The sequence below is a fragment of the Phaethon aethereus genome (assembly GCF_964289735.1).
Source record: "Phaethon aethereus genome assembly, chromosome: 5".
NCBI lineage: Eukaryota > Metazoa > Chordata > Aves > Phaethontiformes > Phaethontidae > Phaethon > Phaethon aethereus.
In genome coordinates, this window is record NC_138579.1 from 56,814,067 (window position 1) to 56,830,159 (window position 16,093).

A 16,093-nucleotide genomic window follows, 5' to 3' on the forward strand; every position below is an offset into this window, starting at 1 on the left:
ATGGAAAATCTCCCTTACTAGATGTCCTGGTTTCAGCCAGGATAGAGCTAAACCACGACACTAGACCAAGTACTATAGCTGGGAAAAGTATCCAAGTATTGGACAAAACTTGCTGCCTGAAAGAGAAGCAGCAAATTTCAGAGTTAAAAGTTGAGAACAGTTTGGTTTTTTTTCTAGTTCGATATATGTATCAGACTATCAAAGAGGGAGGAATATTTGATATCTGCATAGTTAGGCACTCAGTTGCTGTTTTTTCCCTCTTTCCTCTGTGCCAATGTATACACGCTTCATAGGCTATTAATTAGTTATCTCTTTTCCACTTTGAAGAGATCACCTTACATCTTCCCACTTCTACTCCACAGGTACTAGTAATGAAACTTGAAAACAGTATTACAAACTACAGAAATGCAAGAACTGGACTTAATATCTAATGTTTTATTGCAGGAAGATGATGACAGAACACCCATACATCTAACCAAACACCTCTACAAAGTAGAAAAGCCTTTCAGAGAACCTATTATAAGGTAATGGTATGTGGTTATTTTAGTAATCAAGCCCGCTGCTGAATTTCTGACCAAGGTTGTTATGTTCTTGCACTTGTGTCCAATAATTACTATTTCTTGCAGGTCTTCTATTGAAGAGCTTCTTGATGTGTATCACAAGCAAGTTAACATAACTCTTAAAAATGAGGTAAGGTCACTGTAAATTACTGCTGAACCAAAAGTAGCATGAGAAAGTTTACTAATGAGATAGCTGGAAAAAAGACTTCCAGGTATTCTTGGGGAAACTGAGATCTGAACAAGCTGTCAAACGTAAATTTGCAGTCATGGATTTTTAGACTGCTTTTCCTCTCTTCTTCCTAGCTTTTCTTGCAAACTAATTATTACCTAATCGTCACAACTAGAAATGTATCTTCCAAGTCCGGGGTGCAAAATGACGTTTTCCTCAAAAATGCTGGAAGAGGTTAATTCAGGGGAATAGGGAGAAGGACTGAATCCTGATTATGTCAGTTGTCAGCCACGAATGATATATTGGTAACAGATAAAAAATTACACAAAAGTGAGCAGTAACAGTTGTGAGCAGTGGGAGTTACAGCTGAAGCATGTTTGGAACATACAAGTAAGTTTTACACAAAGTGTGATAACATCTTATTCTGCACTACAGGATTAATGTAAAATACACTGTCAAAACCATTGTGTATTTCAGTGTAGGATAAGTAGCTTAAAACAGCTTGCATGTGAAGTAGTTTGGAGTAATTTCCTAAATGCAGAAGCTAGCTGAAGATAAGCTGCCTTACTCATTTCTAAAAGGAGAAGCTTAGTTTAACTCCTGATAGAAATGTAACTTGGAGACTTAAATTCTTAAACATTAGGTAACTATGTTTCTTAAGCAGTTCCTATAAGGAACAGTCTTGCAATGAATGACTTAATTACAATACTTTTTGTTTCCATTATGTTTGTTTGCCTCTCCAGGAATGCAGGTCTGAACAAGCTGCTGTCCACTATTTACATATTCCCTTGATGTTGTTTAATTCCCTTGATGGTGATTCACCATGTTCTCAAGGGGAGTTTTGAACACAATCTTTTTTGTAGAATAGTGAGATGTTACTGCTCCTTGATATGGTGGTGTTTTTGTTTCTTTGCTCTTGCAGCTGCTTCAGCTTGCTTGTTTAACTGTGATTTCACAGGCTGAGGGGAGGAATGCAAAACATCTCAATTCAGACTTATGTTCCACCGTTTCCATAGTCTTTTTGAGGATGAGCGATGTAGCTTGTAGGTGATGATGATAAGGTCCAAATATCAGTAGTTGTTGTGTTTGAAATCTTTTACTTCCTGAAGTGAATTCCTGTACATATTCAGTAGCTGAAGCTTGCTAATCAAAGTGAAACAGTGATCTGTAAATAACTTGTACGTAGCCTTTGATTTAACGTCATTGGACACTTAAAAGTTATCTGTTGTCTTTTTATTGAGATTAATTTGAGAACCTTGATAATTTTGCTTTTCATGTGCCAAAACAGCTGTTATCTTCAAAGTGATAGCTTCAAAAGTATGGCTTAATATTTACAATGTCTCTGACTTCTATGGTTATTTTCTTACCAGGACAAAGTTAATTGTTGCCAGGTAGCTCCCAATCCAAAACCCTTTTGATTTAAATGGCTTCTTAACTATCCCTTTGTAGGAAGCTCATGAGAATGTGCCTGGAAGTGTGGGGGTTAGGAATCAGTTTATATTTTACCAAGAGGATATTACACTAACCTCTCTTAGGTAGTTGTAAGTGCTTATAAGTGATTGTGAAGGAAACCTATATGTTAGGTCTTTAAAAAGTAAACAGTTATTTTGAAGCAAATATCTTCATTTTCTACATGTGTTCTTTAAAATCGGATTAAGACTTTGTTTATATTAAAAAAACAAACCCAAGAAACCTAAGATGATTTAGATTTAATCTAAAAAGCTGTCTGAAGAGAAGAAGGAAGGGAATATTAGGAGCATCTTGACTTTGTCTGTGGCCTACTACTAGTACTACTAGTGTTTTCATTCTCTGATAAGAAGGTGATCTGTTCCAGTCAAAAAAGATTCTTGCTAAGTGTGCAATTCCCCTTCCTTTCCTTCTCCAAGATGACAGTTTGCAATTGCTTCGTGTGTAAGAGCCATTTAAGTTAAATAATACGTAAGGCAAAAGTGGCAACAAACTTTTCGCAAAAGTATATTAAAGTGAAATAAAGTTCCATCACAGAAGGTATACTTTAGTGTAAGTGTAATTTGAATCTGTATGTTTGTTTTAAGAGGGCTGAAATTGAAACGCTGCTCGTTAGCATTCCATCCTCACACTAATTGAGTGTCTTTTTTTGAACCACACTTTTTTTAAGCCATAAGGGAATTTTAGCTTAGTATCTCATTAGAAAATACTTGGTCTGCCTACAGTTTAATAGAAAAATGGTTGGAAACCTCCTAACGTTTCCTGGGACACTGTTCTAGAATTTGTACTACTATTTTTTTTTGGCGTTGAGAACATACTTATAGCTCAGTTATCAATGCTGAGGTTTTTGTTACACTGCAGTTTAACTGAGATATGCATCTCATAATGAAATTTTCTTGGCAATTCATTCTAAAAAAAAAAAAATAAAAGCAATATTGAGTTTCACAATTGTGATCAGATCAATCTGTTCTTTCATACATTCCTTATTAGAACCAGCATAAAGCAGTAGATCACGTAATTAAGACTGTCAGAAAAATCTGTTCCACATTGGACTGTGTGGAGACTCCTGCAATAACAGAATCTGTGAAGAAGCTAAGGAGGGCTGTTAATCTTCCAAGGACTAAAAATGCTGAGGTAAACTTTCACGCTATAAATTGCTTTCTGAGGTATGCTTTTTAACACTGATAAATACTATTTCCTAATCTTTGGTAGTTGCAAATACCAGCAACAGTTCAGTCAGGGTTATGTTTTGCTTTTTTTATTTTACCTGATATCTTCCATTTATTTTAATGTCTCTTTTTGCTGTTAATGCATTAATCGCTTGTGGAATCCTTTCCTGTTCTAAATAGTGACTTTTTAAAAAACTAGTTTTAAAATACTGTTTTCTAGTCCTGTAACTACAGACTTGTGTCACAGTACATGCTACTACATCTGACCGAGGGAAACTGATAGCAAGCTCATGCCCTCTGAAGTCAATGCAGTTATGCTTAACAGAGGAATTCACATCCTGTATCTTTGTGCAGTATTTATGGGAGTAGCAATAGCATCTTAACTCTACTAAAAGTGTAAGGAGAGCTTTCACTCTTCTGCAGCAGTTGTAGTAAACTTCTTAGACTTTCTCTGCAGCATTAGTAACTCACTGGGTTTCATTTTTAAATCACAACCGTAGTTTTCATTAAAAGTTCTAGCAGAAGCTGAATTTGGCATGAAACCCTCCTTTATTAGAAGGGAGTAAACTCCCATGGTTTTTTTGTCACCTGTTGGCTTCAAGTGTCCTTGCTGAGACTAGACATTGTTTTAATACTGTATCATGTTTAGACTTCCATTTTAGCAGACCAAGAAGCAAACACAGCAGATAGTGCAAAGTGACAGTACTTACTGTTCGTTTTCTCACTTAACAGGTTTTTTGTTCAGTAAATTTATAGTAACTCTGCCTATAAAAGATACCTTAATAAGCACCACAAACAAAGCAGCTCTTCAGACTTTAATTAGTGGGTAATAGAGCTTCTGCTTTCATCCATAACAGCCCTGACTGAGTTTTATCTCTACTCAGAGAAGTTAGAGTATCCTGAGCAATATTCGGATGTGCTGTGTCTCTTAAGAGTTCATAAAGGGTATGAAAATAGCTGTGACTTGACAAAACATGAGCTTTTGAACTTGGTGAATAGTTGCTGCACGATACAGAAATTGTGATGCCGTCAGTTAACTCTTGAGGAACTTTTAGTAAAAGATGTCTTGCCTAAACCCAAACATGGCCCTAATTCAGATGTTTTGTAATTTCTGTACAAGATACTTAAGAACAATGGTAAATTAATGTGGGTTTCTTAGTATTGAAATTTGCTCTAACTTTACTGTGTAGGTATCCTTAAAATGTGGCGATGACACTAGCAAGAGCTCATCTGGTGAGTGAAGTTCTTCAAGTTTATGTACAAACCTGCTTTCAGGTGGCTGTTTTAGGAAGATATGCATTAAAGATAAATTATTATTTAGGTTCACTGCAGCCTGAAAACCCTCTGAAAGTGAGTATAGACCAATTAACAAGAGCAGTTGAGGCCCTTCTGCGACTCCACGTAAATTCATGTAGCAGTTCTGCAGCAATTTCTTTAAAAGATAGTAGGAGTACCAAGGAAGCGTGGACTGCCACAGAACATCTCCAGTTCACAATATTTGCTGCTCATGGAATTCCTCCTGGTTGGGTATCAAAGTGAGTAATTTATTAATTGTAAAATTCATCCTTTTATAGTTTTTTTTGTTTGTTTAATTTACTTTCTTTTCCTTGTCCAGTTATGAAAAATACTACTTGATTTGTTCTCTGACCCATAATGGAAAAGATCTGTTTAAACCTGTTCAGTCCAAGAAGGTTGGCACATACAAGAACTTCTTCTACTTGATTAAATGGGATGAACTGTAAGTGACTTCAGCATGTTAAAATTCACTGAAATATTTTGTTTTAGCTAGTACCCAGCTAGCGGCTGAATATACTCATTCAAGCAACTCTTGCTTCTGATTCCATTTGAAATGTTGAAAGAACAATGTGTGAGACTTAATGACCAAAATCAGAAATATTTTTCCAAGTGGTATTTCACTACTCTTTTTTTAAATTGGGAATGGAAGTGCTGGATGAGTGCCCTGTGCTAATGTGTTTGTAATATACAGTTGTAAGAAGCTGGGAAGGTCATAGCATTCCTTGTAATGGGAGCAGCTTGTGCTGCTTAAATAAGAATGAACAAAGCTTGCTTATAAGCAGTGCTCAAATTATGTAAATGGAGTGGAAAAGCAACTCTCTTTTACTAACACTATTGCTGAATCGTTTTGGTTTTTTTTTCCCAAGTACATTGAACACCTTTCTATCTGAATTTAAAAATCTAATTTAGGATTATTTCTATAAAGACAGCAGATGCAGAAGTGCTTAAAAGTATCTGTCTATAGCATATGAGAATGGCTGTCTGGTTTCAGCTACTAAACTTCAGTTTCTCTTCATGGCGCAGAGGAAGAGGGTGAGAAAGAAGGGAATGCAGAGAAGAAATAGGGAGAGGATGGCGGGTGACTTCTGACAACTGGGAGGGGGAAAATATTTTTCATTATCTATGCACAGCTTTCTTTTTTCCACTTAATTATCAGGCAGCCTGTCATAACCGGAGCATCAGGTGAGCTCCATGTTGCCCCATATCAATTTTCCTAACTCATTTTGAAGATGAGAGATAGACCCTGAGGAATACCCTGAAAGTCTACACTGACAAATTATTTCAGACCAGGAATGAGAGTTTTGGGTTCTAGAATACCTGCCTTCAGAGGGTACCTGTTTTTTTTCTGATGATGCAAAAGATTAATTGTCGGATCTTTTGCTAGCAAGTATTAGTGTATTACAGTGAAAGATGTATTAGATTGTTTATAAGCTGCTTAATATAGTTGTAGTGTTTTATAGTATAACTGGCTTAGTTATACACTGATAACTTTTAGAATGTTATTTTGGTGTGTTACAGAAAATCAAACTTAAAGAACACTTCAAGCAATAAAAACAGTGTAAACAAAAATCTTGAGTTTGAATTGTTGAGTGAGATGTATACGCCTCAGCTGCTGCTTTATGGGTGCTGGTTTTGTGCCATTTGAATTTAGCTTTCAGTAGTTCTTGACAGGTTCTTTTATTTGGATGGGAAACTATTGTCAGCTGACTCCAAGTCTGAGATACTAGGAGGTGGCTAACGTGGAATTGTATGTGTCCTCATAGTGAGTAGAGTGGGAAGACAGGTTATGCTGGATGATGCGGTTCTGTGTAAGGAATGTGGCTTAATAGACAAAGATTAAAAAGAAAGTTGTTCCAAATCTGACTACAGTGCAGAAGTGTAATTTAGCAGGTTTTGCAAACTATTTGTATGGGAGATAGTGGAGTGAAATATAATTGCATGGAAATATAACACTGTTCAGTGTTAACTAACTTTTTGAAAGCAAGAAACATCTATGGATTATATGGATAAGCCTGTACTTTACTGACAACTGTCCTTCCTCTGACTGACTTATTTTTAATACTTTTATTTTACAGAATAATTTTCCCCATCCAGATTTCACAACTGCCTTTGGAATCAGTCTTATGTTTGACTTTGTTTGGAATACTAAATCAAAGTAGTGGGAGTTCTCCTGACTCAAATAAGCAGAGAAAGGGCCCAGAAATTTTGGGTCAGGTTTCTCTACCTCTTTTTGATTTTAGGCAGTAAGTATCCAAAACATGGGTAAGATTATTAATATGATTTACTCTATATAAAGCTTACTCCACACCCATAACTATAGAAACTGTTTCTCTGCCACTGAATGTAGTAGGCCAAGATAAAGATAAGAATCATAAACTGTATTGTTACAGAAATAATACCCGCAACTAAATAGGGTACAAAACACAGTCTGGTGTTGTAGTATTTCCATCGAACTGGCTGAAAAAACTTACCTGCTGGAGGAAGTTGAATATTGCATGGATGAAAGCGGTTTTATTTGCAGGAAATCTTCACAGTAACGTGGGTCAAAAAGGTCATGTTAGTACTAACTGTTTATAAGTGGGTAGTAGTTGAGTATGTAAGCATAACTGAAGTTGTCTTTTGAAGAATCCACGGACAGTCAGGTATCGCCCTGTAAGTTATATGCAGTTAGACTATCTGCAGGTGTCACTGTCTACTGAAGTGGGATGGTCTTGATAGGTGGCATTTCATGTGTTCTAATACCTTATTAGAAGATCTAAAAGTACATTACATTTGCTAGAGGCAGTTCAGTCAGTATTCACGTATGTTTTAGCAGATGAAGTGCAAACAGCCAGTTCTCAGCCGATTCATGAGCCATGGTGATAGAGAATGCAACTTGTAAAAGAAAGTGTTTGCAGCGAGCCTTCGATTCAGCAGGAATAGTGTCTAGTGCAATACAAAACAGAACAGAATCCTGACAGCAGGTAAACAGTGTGCTATGCTTCCATCACGTCACTGGGAAAAGGGCACTTTTGCCTTAAAACTGTCTTAAGATAGAAAAGAATAGCTCTTATCTATACCCTATCCTGTTTTTAGAGCAAAATATGGTGATGGCTTAAGTTTTTAGGAATAAAAGACCTTTAATTTAAGGTCTGCAGTATTTTTAAGTACTGTTATACTTTAGAGGCATCTTTGCCTTGGCTGCAAAATATTCAGTGCTGCATGTTTCATAAGTTTACACATGCAGGAGCCAAACTGGAGTGGTTTTGATGTATTGATTTTTTTTTTTTTTTCCCTTCAATACTTTTAAAAATTCCTGAATCTGATGACAAAGTGGTAATGTTTAGAGCAGCAAGAGAATCAAAATACTGTTTTAAAATGTAGATATATTTTTTTTAAATACTTTCATAGATAGAAGTAAGCCATTTCTTCCATCAGCCTGTTTCTGAGTAACAGTGATCCCAGGATATTCGGAAATTATTCCTTTTGACTCAGAGCTGGATTTATTTAAAAAATTAAATTAAAGGGATAATTAACAACTGTGTTAAACTTAGCACATATTTCTATGTTCTCCTTGAACTGGCCTTCCTTCAAGTACAGCTGCTGGATCCTGTTACACCTTTTTCACTAAGAATGAAAAGCCTACTGTAACTTCCCTCAGTTAGGTGTTCCTGAATTTGTTTTAAGTTGGCTTGTCCTTGAAACTTTCGTTACAAAGTGTATTCCAAAATGCTTATCACTTTGGTAGCTATTCAATGAAACATTAACCAATAGACTTGAACCGCCGATGCTAGAATTAGGCATGATGATGCAGAAATGATCACACCATTGCAAAATAGTTTCAGGATTTATGCGTAAGATTTCCTATTTATATGTGCTTCTGACTTCTAGGTCTTACTGGAAGCTTAAAGTATCTAATTGTCAACCAAGGCTGCAGAAACACAACCAAATCTTTCCTGGACAGTTAATTCTATGTATTGCTTGTGTCTGTTCATGTGGTTTGCCATCTTCTGATTCTAGATATGGCTCTACTTGTTCCATTTCCCCTTCTGTATGGTGATGATTCCAACAGCTGGGAGGTGCTTAAGAGCATAGGCTTTCTGCGTTGGAAAGATGGCCTGCAGCTGCTTTCAGCCAGCACTGGAACTTGGATTTCTTTTCATAAAATATACTTGTTTCAGCCTTCTGTTTAAATGTTGTCTTTGAGTCTCTTATCTAAATATCACATTTCACAGTATTTGACTGAAAACATAGCTTTTGTTTTGATTTGAGTTGCAAATTTGTCTTGTCTTCATACTGCATGGTGTCATTACAGTAGTTTAGTTTGGAGGGAAAACTGTATTTTCTGTTTATGCAGAGCACTACAATAGAATGTGTTGTGCCAGGGTTCACTGAGTGGCCTGTATATGGCAGCTGTAGAGATGCTAGTGGTCTAATCCACTTGCAGTCTACATAAATTAAATCAACACGTAGGTACTAGCTAAATATTATACCAAAGGTACTAGCTAGATATTCCAGTTACAGTTGAGAATATCATCAATAGCAGGCGAGAGCTGAAACTTGTAGCTAACTAAAACATAGGAAGAATGAAAGGTCTTATATGTATGTGCTTCGGAGGAATCCATAGTCAAGTTAAAATCCCTTCAGATGAAGTGTATGTGGAATGATTTAAAATGTCTTTACTTGTAGATGGGACAGAAGGCTGTGGCAAGTGTATTAAACCGGAGAATTATTAAAAAAAAAAAACCAAGCTGGCATGATTTAGTAATTTTTGTTGGTGTCATAAGCTCCCAGTTAATCAATATTTACACATAAATAACTGTTCTTTCTTTGAAATGTATATAAATCCTAAAAACATCTTTCAAAATACACAAAAGGCTTGGACTTCAAGCAGTCTTTTGAGACTGTGTTTTGATGTTTAAACACTGATAGAAGTTTTCTGTGCCTAACAGTCAGCACTTAACTGATTTATGAAGTTATTCTCAGTTGTGCCTTACTACAGTTGGAAACGTTATTAATATTGGGAATAAACTGACAAATACAAACATCATCTGATATGCGCTTGCAGAATCTAGTAATATGGAAAGTCTAGACAAATGGTGGTGTCTATAATATTCATATGCTTGTGCCTTTCTTCTGAGAAGTTAAGAAGATGCGTGTGTTCAGTTCCTCAGAGGCAAAAGTGTTCCTTTTTCTCCTTTAAGATATAGGGAGCACTTAGTTTAGCTGCATCAGCACTGAACTTTTTCCTTTGCCTTTTCCACCTAAAAGTTGTATGTGGTATTTTAAAGGATTTCAAGTACAGAAGACATCTAGTGAAAAGAAATAAAGTCATTTGACACTTGATGATATTCATTCTCTTTTTTAAGCTCTGAACTGTATTGGCTAGTACAGTTTGAATACCTGTGTTCTTTTCTGAACATCAATATCAAAGTACTTGTCATAAGATAAATTCTTATCTCTGCAGTAGAAACGCATACTCAGTTTGAACTATCCTCCTATAACACACTAATATTTTGGAATCTTTTCCTTGTAGTAACCATTGATCTTCTCCAGGTAGTATTTTAATAACTAGTATCTTGAAGTAAACAGCTTGTGTTACTAATACATGTACTAGTGCATGTTCTTTTTTTTTTTTTCAGATTGTTAACTTGTGGGACAAAGCTCTTGCAACTCTGGACCTCATCACATCCACATCATGTATCAGGGATGGCCAGTAAGAAAGGAAATCTGGAAAGAATAGTACTGCAGGTTATATACAATTCTGACTTGATCTGACTATGTTTTGTTTGAATGTTGTGACTTGTAACTCATGAGTGGTAATAGATCGATTAATGTATTGGGGAGAGTGTAAATATTGCTAAGTCTTATTTGAAAGCCAGTTTAGAATAGCGATTACTAAACATTAATGGCAAAGCATGGAAAGCTGCTGTAAGTGTATACAAGTCAGTTATTGAACCACTATCTTGAAGCAAGAGAAATTGGAGATGCCTTGGTAGTACATGCTATCAGTACTGAGAGGCACCATCTTTGAAAAGCAATCTGTAGAAATGTATGATGAAATGGGAATTGTCTAGACCCAAACAATAGCAACTCCAGTTTCTTTGCAGAACATAAGTAACTCTCATTCTAAATTCAGAGTCCAAATTTCTCTCCGAAGAGAAGGCACCTTGTTAGGCATGGCTTAGCAGTCCCAAAACACAGTGGGAGTTGGTGGTTGGGTTGAAACTGTTAATAGTTCTGTGATTAGTCTCTGCTCTAAGCATTCTTGCCTCACTTCTGAGGAGTACTCCAACTACTAGATTGTGCAACAACACAGTTGTCCTATGTTTAAGGACCATAGTTATGTAGAAGAATTGAAATAGAAAAAAACAGTCAGGAAACAGTATCTGGAAACTGTTACACATGTAGAACTAGAGTTCAGATACCTCAACATCCGAGGCTGCTGAAAGGGGGGAAGCTTTCTGCACTGGTCTTAAGGACTTACATCATCTTTTTTTTTTTTAGATTGACTTCCCATCCCATGCTTTTGATATTGAATATAAAATTCCTCAAGCTGCAAAGACTACTGTTCATCACTCCATAGAAACGTTAGAAAAACCATCTAGAGATCGTCTCCTTGCCATTCTCTCCAAAGATAACACTATTGGGTATGTTCAGCTCTTTCTAGCTATGGTTTCTGTATGTGACAATTTGTGGCTAGGATATGGAACTCTTATTCTTAAATTTCTTTAATATATTTCTAGTATATTTTGAAGACCTGTGGGAACTTAAACAAGAGATTGAATTAAACTTGCAAAATAATGGTGCTGACTTAATGAGTGTACTTGTGCTTTCCATGGCTGGTGTCATAATACTGTCCTGTTATAAGATAGTTACCCTTTTGGCTCCAGTTACAGGGAGCAGTGGCAGTTTCAGCAGTGACTGTTCATATGCTTCTCTGGCAGGCTTTCCCACTCATCTGCACCAAACTAACATTAACATTTTGGTTTAGTTCAGATTATACTAAAAGTTATTTTTGTCCCGCCCAAATTATAACACTGAACAACTGTTTGCATAATGTTTGAGGCTTTATTTTGGGTCTCATTTTGGCTTTTGTGGAGGAAATACCCATATTAATTACATTCCATTTTGTGTGTTAAATTACCTGTATGTATACAGTGACCAGTAGCCTTGGGGTTATTCAGGTGATGGTCTGTAATGTGCGTTATAAACTGAAATGCTTTTGTCTGCAGGCTATCAAAAGAAGATAAAGAATTTTTGTGGGAGAAGAGACATTATTGTCATAGTCATACTAGTAGCCTACCAAAAATACTGGTTAGTGCCCCTCACTGGGACTGGGCAAGTCTTCCAGAAATATATTCATTACTTCAGCAGTGGCCTCCTCTATCACCTTTAGCTGCACTGGAACTACTTGATTCAAAGTAAGAAAAACAATGTAAATATGTTCTCTCTGTGTGTTGTGCATTAAGTGACTTTTCTTCAGTAGAAGACTCTGAATGGCATTCTTGTGGAAAATACTGCTGAATTTCTTGTAGAAAAAGCTAAATTTTCTTAAAATTTTGAAGAACGTGTGCTTACTTTATTCATGTAGGCTTAACCAAGTCGTGCACATCACAAAAATGTTCCATCAGAGGGGTGGAACACCTCTCCTGTGAGGGAACACCTCTCCTGTAAGGACAGGCTGAGAGAGTTGGGGTTGTTCAGCCTGGAGAAGAGAAGGCTCTGGGGAGTCCTTATTGCAGCCTTACAGTACTTAAAGGGGGCTTATAAGAAAAATGGGGACAAACTTTTTAGCAGGGCCTGTTGTGATAGGACAAGGGGTAACGGTTTTGAACGAAAAGAGGGTAGGGTTGGACTAGATACAAGGAAGAAATTTTTTTCCCAATGGGGGTGGTGAAACACTGTAACAGGTTGCCCAAAGAGGTGGTAGATGCCCCATCCCTGGAAACATTGCAGGTCTGAGCAACCTGATATAGTTGAAGATGTGCCTGCTCATTGCAGGTGGGGTTGGACTAGATGACCTTTAAAGGTTCCTTCCAACCCAAACTATTCTATGACTCTATGTAGTGAAAGAACAGCAATAGTGGTTAGGATTCTGAAATCTAATTTGTGACAGGAAAACAAGCTATACAGCCAGGCTATCAAGACTGAAGTTTTGAGGGATTAGTATGCTTGTCCTAAACACTCACGTGTTTGCCTCTTAAATTTGAAGCTCTTCATTACCTTTTGAAGGTCCTTTATTGAGCTATTAAAGATTTTATATTGGTTCTGTTGTATCTAGCTGTTCTCAAAAAAAGAAAGAAAAAATCCTACATCGACAGAATAATCTTAACGTGGATTTGTGGTGACTTTCTAGGTTTGCTGATCAGGAAGTACGAAATACAGCTGTGAATTGGATAGGGACATTAAGTGATGATGAGTTAACAGATTTCCTCCCTCAATTTGTGCAGGTAAGACGACCTGCCAACAGAAAGTTGAAGTTTGAATTTTTTTGCTCTTGAAAGCCTGAAGGAATTGCTGATTACTAGTAGCAGAAGTGCAGTTGCATGCCTCTACACTTAATAACCTTAATGCATGGTGTGGAAAACAATTTGAGTAAATAATCGCTCTGTAACTGTCCCATGGATTTGTGATGATTCTGTCTGTGCATTAGTCATAAAATCTCAGTCTTCAGCTAGAATTAGATCCAGACCCGATTTATTTCATTTTCTTTGTGTTTAGGCATTGAAGTATGAAACCTACCTTGACAGTGCTCTTGTCAAATTTCTCTTGGCTCGGGCACTGGGAAGTATTCGAATAGCACACTACCTATATTGGTAAGACGTTCTTTGTTCCATTGTTCACTTCATGTTTACTATAAGATCAATACTTCCAGGAAAAAATATTCTTTCTTAACATTCTTTGTTCTGAACTATGATATTATGAATGGAGAATATATGAAATGTAGATACTGTTTTTTCCATGAAAAAACACACAGTGCCTCTACGAGGCAGAAACTTCTTCCCTTTTATATCCTATATACCAGTAACTACAGATATAAATAGATAGATATATAGTACTGATTCATTAAAATATTTTTATGTCTTAGTATTGCATTGTTTGCGGTATTTTCCTTGGGAAAATTAACTTAAATCCTTTATTTCAGGCTTCTTAAGGATACGCTGTACGATACAAAGTTTGGTGTAAGGTATGAGCAAATTCTTGGAGCTTTTCTGTCAGTCTGTGGAAAAAGGCTGAGGGAAGAGCTCGAGAAGCAGACCAGACTGGTGCAGCTTTTAGGAATGGTAGCGGAGAAAGTAAAGCAAACAAGTGGATCTGCTCGGCAGGTGTGTATATATATTTAGTATTTTTTAGGAAGATTAGACTGTGTATACCCTTAAAACAATCCACTCAATTGCCTTTTTAGTCTAAGTTCAATAAAATGTTATATATAATATATAGGAAGATCTATGAATCTATTGCTCTGCATTTGAACAAGACAATAGTTCAATGAAGTTGATGTTTTTGTCAAATTTGTTGTCATCTCTAACATAAGATTGATGTTATAGGATAAGAAAGCAGGATGGCTTCTGTGTACAATAAACTGGAATTGGATTTAAACCTATTGCTGCTGAAGAATGACCCCATTATGCAAAAGAATTGGATATCTGTTTATATGCTTATAACAGGACCTTACAGTTTGGTAGTGGGGTTCAGTCAAAAAAAAAAAAAAAAGCCAACCCACAACCCACAAACTTGTGCAACATTAGTGTTATACTGCTAGGCTTATGTATTTTTAGTAGCTAAAAAAGCAGTTATAATTTCTAGCATTCCTTTGGCACTGAGGAGTTAAAACACTGGCCTCAGGATAACTTTGTCCAGAAGTTTTCTGTAGATTTTCCAGTTGGGAGAATGTCAGCTGAGATATTTTTTTTTTTTTTTTTTTTGCCTGCAGGCTGCCTTGCAAAATGGTATGGAACGTGTGCAGTTATTTTTCCTGAAGAACAAATGCCGTTTGCCTCTCAATCCCAGTCTTGTGGCGAAAGAGCTAAATATTAAGGTACTGCACATTCAGAGCTTCAAAACTTTTTTGTAAACATTACATATAGGCAAAGCGTTTACAAAGAGGGAGGAAAAAAAAACAGTTGAGGTGCTTGAAAGCTCCTTATGCTGAGGGGGGAGGACTTAAATTAAAAATTCTGATTGAACAAGGCAGTAAAATTACCCGAGCAGAAAAATTTGTACAATTACTTGTGTAAAACCAATGAAGGTACTTATATTTAAATAGAGAGATATATAGATATATATAAAAAAAATAACTTATTTCTTCAGACGCTGTCTCTTTTGAGACCAGCAATCCTGGTTATAGTAAAGCAGGGGACTATTGAAAGTGCATGAAAACGTCCTGTTTGCAGTAGTAATCAAAAGAAAAAAATTGAGCAAGGCTATGAATTTCAAACAATGAGTAGGTAGCGTGAAATGGGTGAAACTGCCTGTTACTGGTTGTGTCCAAGAGATGCACTGAATCCAGGGAGGCAGACAGTAGCTGTATTTTATTGTGAAGGGTCCAGCAAGTAATAACGTAGGAGAAGGTAAATTATTTTTCCAGAACTCTGCAAGGTTTGACAATATCTGCTTAACTACAGTCTTGATAATATCATCATGCATGACTGAGAACCTCAAGGTCTGTGAACACAGGATTTAATCCTGTGTGGAGAGACAGTTCGTCTTGCTTTCCTTCTCTACTCTAACTATTACATCATGAGTATGTGCCTAAAAGCAGATAAATGAGAAAATACTGTGAAATGTGCAAATACTCATTTTTTTACTAGTATCTTCTAGATCTCAAAAGAAGCTGCTGATAAAATATTTATCCATGTTTTACTCATTCTTCCCTTCAAAATGTATAAAACATCACTGTGCAGCACTATGGGCTTTTGTACAAGAATTCAACAGGAATTCAAAGGGAGCACGTATTTGCCGCAATTGCAATGTTAGAAGTCTGAATAGGCACATTGTGTGTCAAACCTGCTCGTTGTCAGAATGTCTTGTTTTCTGGGCTAGCAGGAAGAGTCCTTTCTGAGCACTAACACTAAATCTACTTGTAGGCATGTTCTTTCTTCAGCTCCAATGCTGTACCACTGAAAGTTGCACTGATAAATGCAGACCCTCTGGGAGAAGAAATTAATGTGATGTTTAAGGTAGGCCTTACATATGTGTTGGAGAAAAAAAAATTGAATGGTAATCACTATTTCATTGGTATTAATTAACTTTAGCATAGACCGATAAGCTTAGTTGTTTTGTGAGTTTGCTCCTGTGTATCTAGAAACGAATGTCTGAACAGGTTTTAAAAAGTGAAAGTAAGTTTACTGCGTGTGAAAGCATAAATGTAGCCTATTTCTCTTTTTTAGTGTGTAGCTATGAGGAATAAAGTACCATAATGTATCACTTCCTGGAAATGTAAAGTAGTT

The 16,093-nt window shown here is 36.5% G+C and overlaps 1 protein-coding gene across 2 annotated transcripts in view; it reads left to right on the forward strand.

The window, feature by feature from the left end:
• The window catches only part of PIK3C2A (phosphatidylinositol-4-phosphate 3-kinase catalytic subunit type 2 alpha), a gene marked incomplete at its 5' end in the record, with an annotated part of 38,909 nt that overhangs the window by 11,692 nt on the left and 11,124 nt on the right, over nt 1-16,093 (forward strand). For both annotated transcript variants that reach the window (XM_082000119.1, XM_082000120.1), the window contains 15 exons: nt 445-524; nt 627-690; nt 3,187-3,330; nt 4,556-4,598; nt 4,687-4,900; nt 4,981-5,103; nt 6,737-6,904; nt 10,283-10,391; nt 11,148-11,290; nt 11,876-12,064; nt 13,000-13,093; nt 13,365-13,459; nt 13,789-13,969; nt 14,578-14,682; nt 15,731-15,823. In XM_082000119.1, the coding sequence (XP_081856245.1) occupies nt 445-524; nt 627-690; nt 3,187-3,330; nt 4,556-4,598; nt 4,687-4,900; nt 4,981-5,103; nt 6,737-6,904; nt 10,283-10,391; nt 11,148-11,290; nt 11,876-12,064; nt 13,000-13,093; nt 13,365-13,459; nt 13,789-13,969; nt 14,578-14,682; nt 15,731-15,823 (1,845 nt within the window). The remainder of the gene's footprint in view (nt 1-444; nt 525-626; nt 691-3,186; nt 3,331-4,555; nt 4,599-4,686; nt 4,901-4,980; nt 5,104-6,736; nt 6,905-10,282; nt 10,392-11,147; nt 11,291-11,875; nt 12,065-12,999; nt 13,094-13,364; nt 13,460-13,788; nt 13,970-14,577; nt 14,683-15,730; nt 15,824-16,093) is intronic.